Below are 739 nucleotides of genomic sequence, written 5' to 3' on the forward strand. Positions count from 1 at the left end.
TCGTTCTTTGTACAAAGACTACAAAGGCCGAAACATATTCATATTTTAGAAAATCGACTACAAGTATCCTGGCATCCAATAACAGATAACACAGAGTATATCACCATGAACATGATGAAACCAATACAATAACTTAGAGAGCCTTCTTCTTCGTGTGCTTAACAGAGAAGAATGCATAGACAGGAATGTTGACAAGTCCAAGAAACACCAAAAGCCAAAAGAAGTAGTCAAGATGTCCTTTATCAAGGTCATCTGGAATCCAACCATCATTACCTCCAATTGTCGTGAAGTACGCGACAATGGTAACGATCACCGAGCTCAGGTAGCTTCCGACTGCTGTATTGAGAAGCGCCAAAGCGCTACACAGGCTTCTCATTGCATCAGGAGACTGCTCATAGAAAAACTCCACTCGACCGATGAAGAAGAAGACTTCAGCGATTCCCATTAGTATATACTGAGGGACCTGCCAAAATATGCTCATTGAAAGACTCTCTTGAGCGAGTTGCAACCGTACTGTCTCAACAATTGCTGCAGCTGCAATGCTTAGGACACAGAGAAACAAACCAACGCCCATTCGCTGCAGATCAGTTAACCCTTTTGGTGTGCCTGTGAACCGTCTCACAAAAGGAACAAAGAAACGGTCATAGATTGGGATGGATATGAGTACGATAAGTGTGTCGAAAACCCCGAAAGAAGCGGGAGGGATCTCGAAAGAGTGGACTATACGGTTCATGGACCG

General features: G+C 43.7%; 1 protein-coding gene across 1 annotated transcript; it reads right to left on the reverse strand.

The window, feature by feature from the left end:
- Positions 1 to 23: 23 nt before the first annotated feature.
- Positions 24 to 739, reverse strand: LOC104774591 (protein NRT1/ PTR FAMILY 8.5-like; the record flags this gene model as incomplete). Its single annotated transcript, XM_010499140.1, is given in 1 exon segment — positions 24 to 739. A coding segment is annotated over 1 exon segment (606 nt), but the record flags the coding sequence as incomplete, so codon positions are not given.

This window comes from Camelina sativa, unplaced genomic scaffold, assembly GCF_000633955.1.
Source record: "Camelina sativa cultivar DH55 unplaced genomic scaffold, Cs unpScaffold03763, whole genome shotgun sequence".
Taxonomy (NCBI): Eukaryota; Viridiplantae; Streptophyta; class Magnoliopsida; order Brassicales; family Brassicaceae; genus Camelina; species Camelina sativa.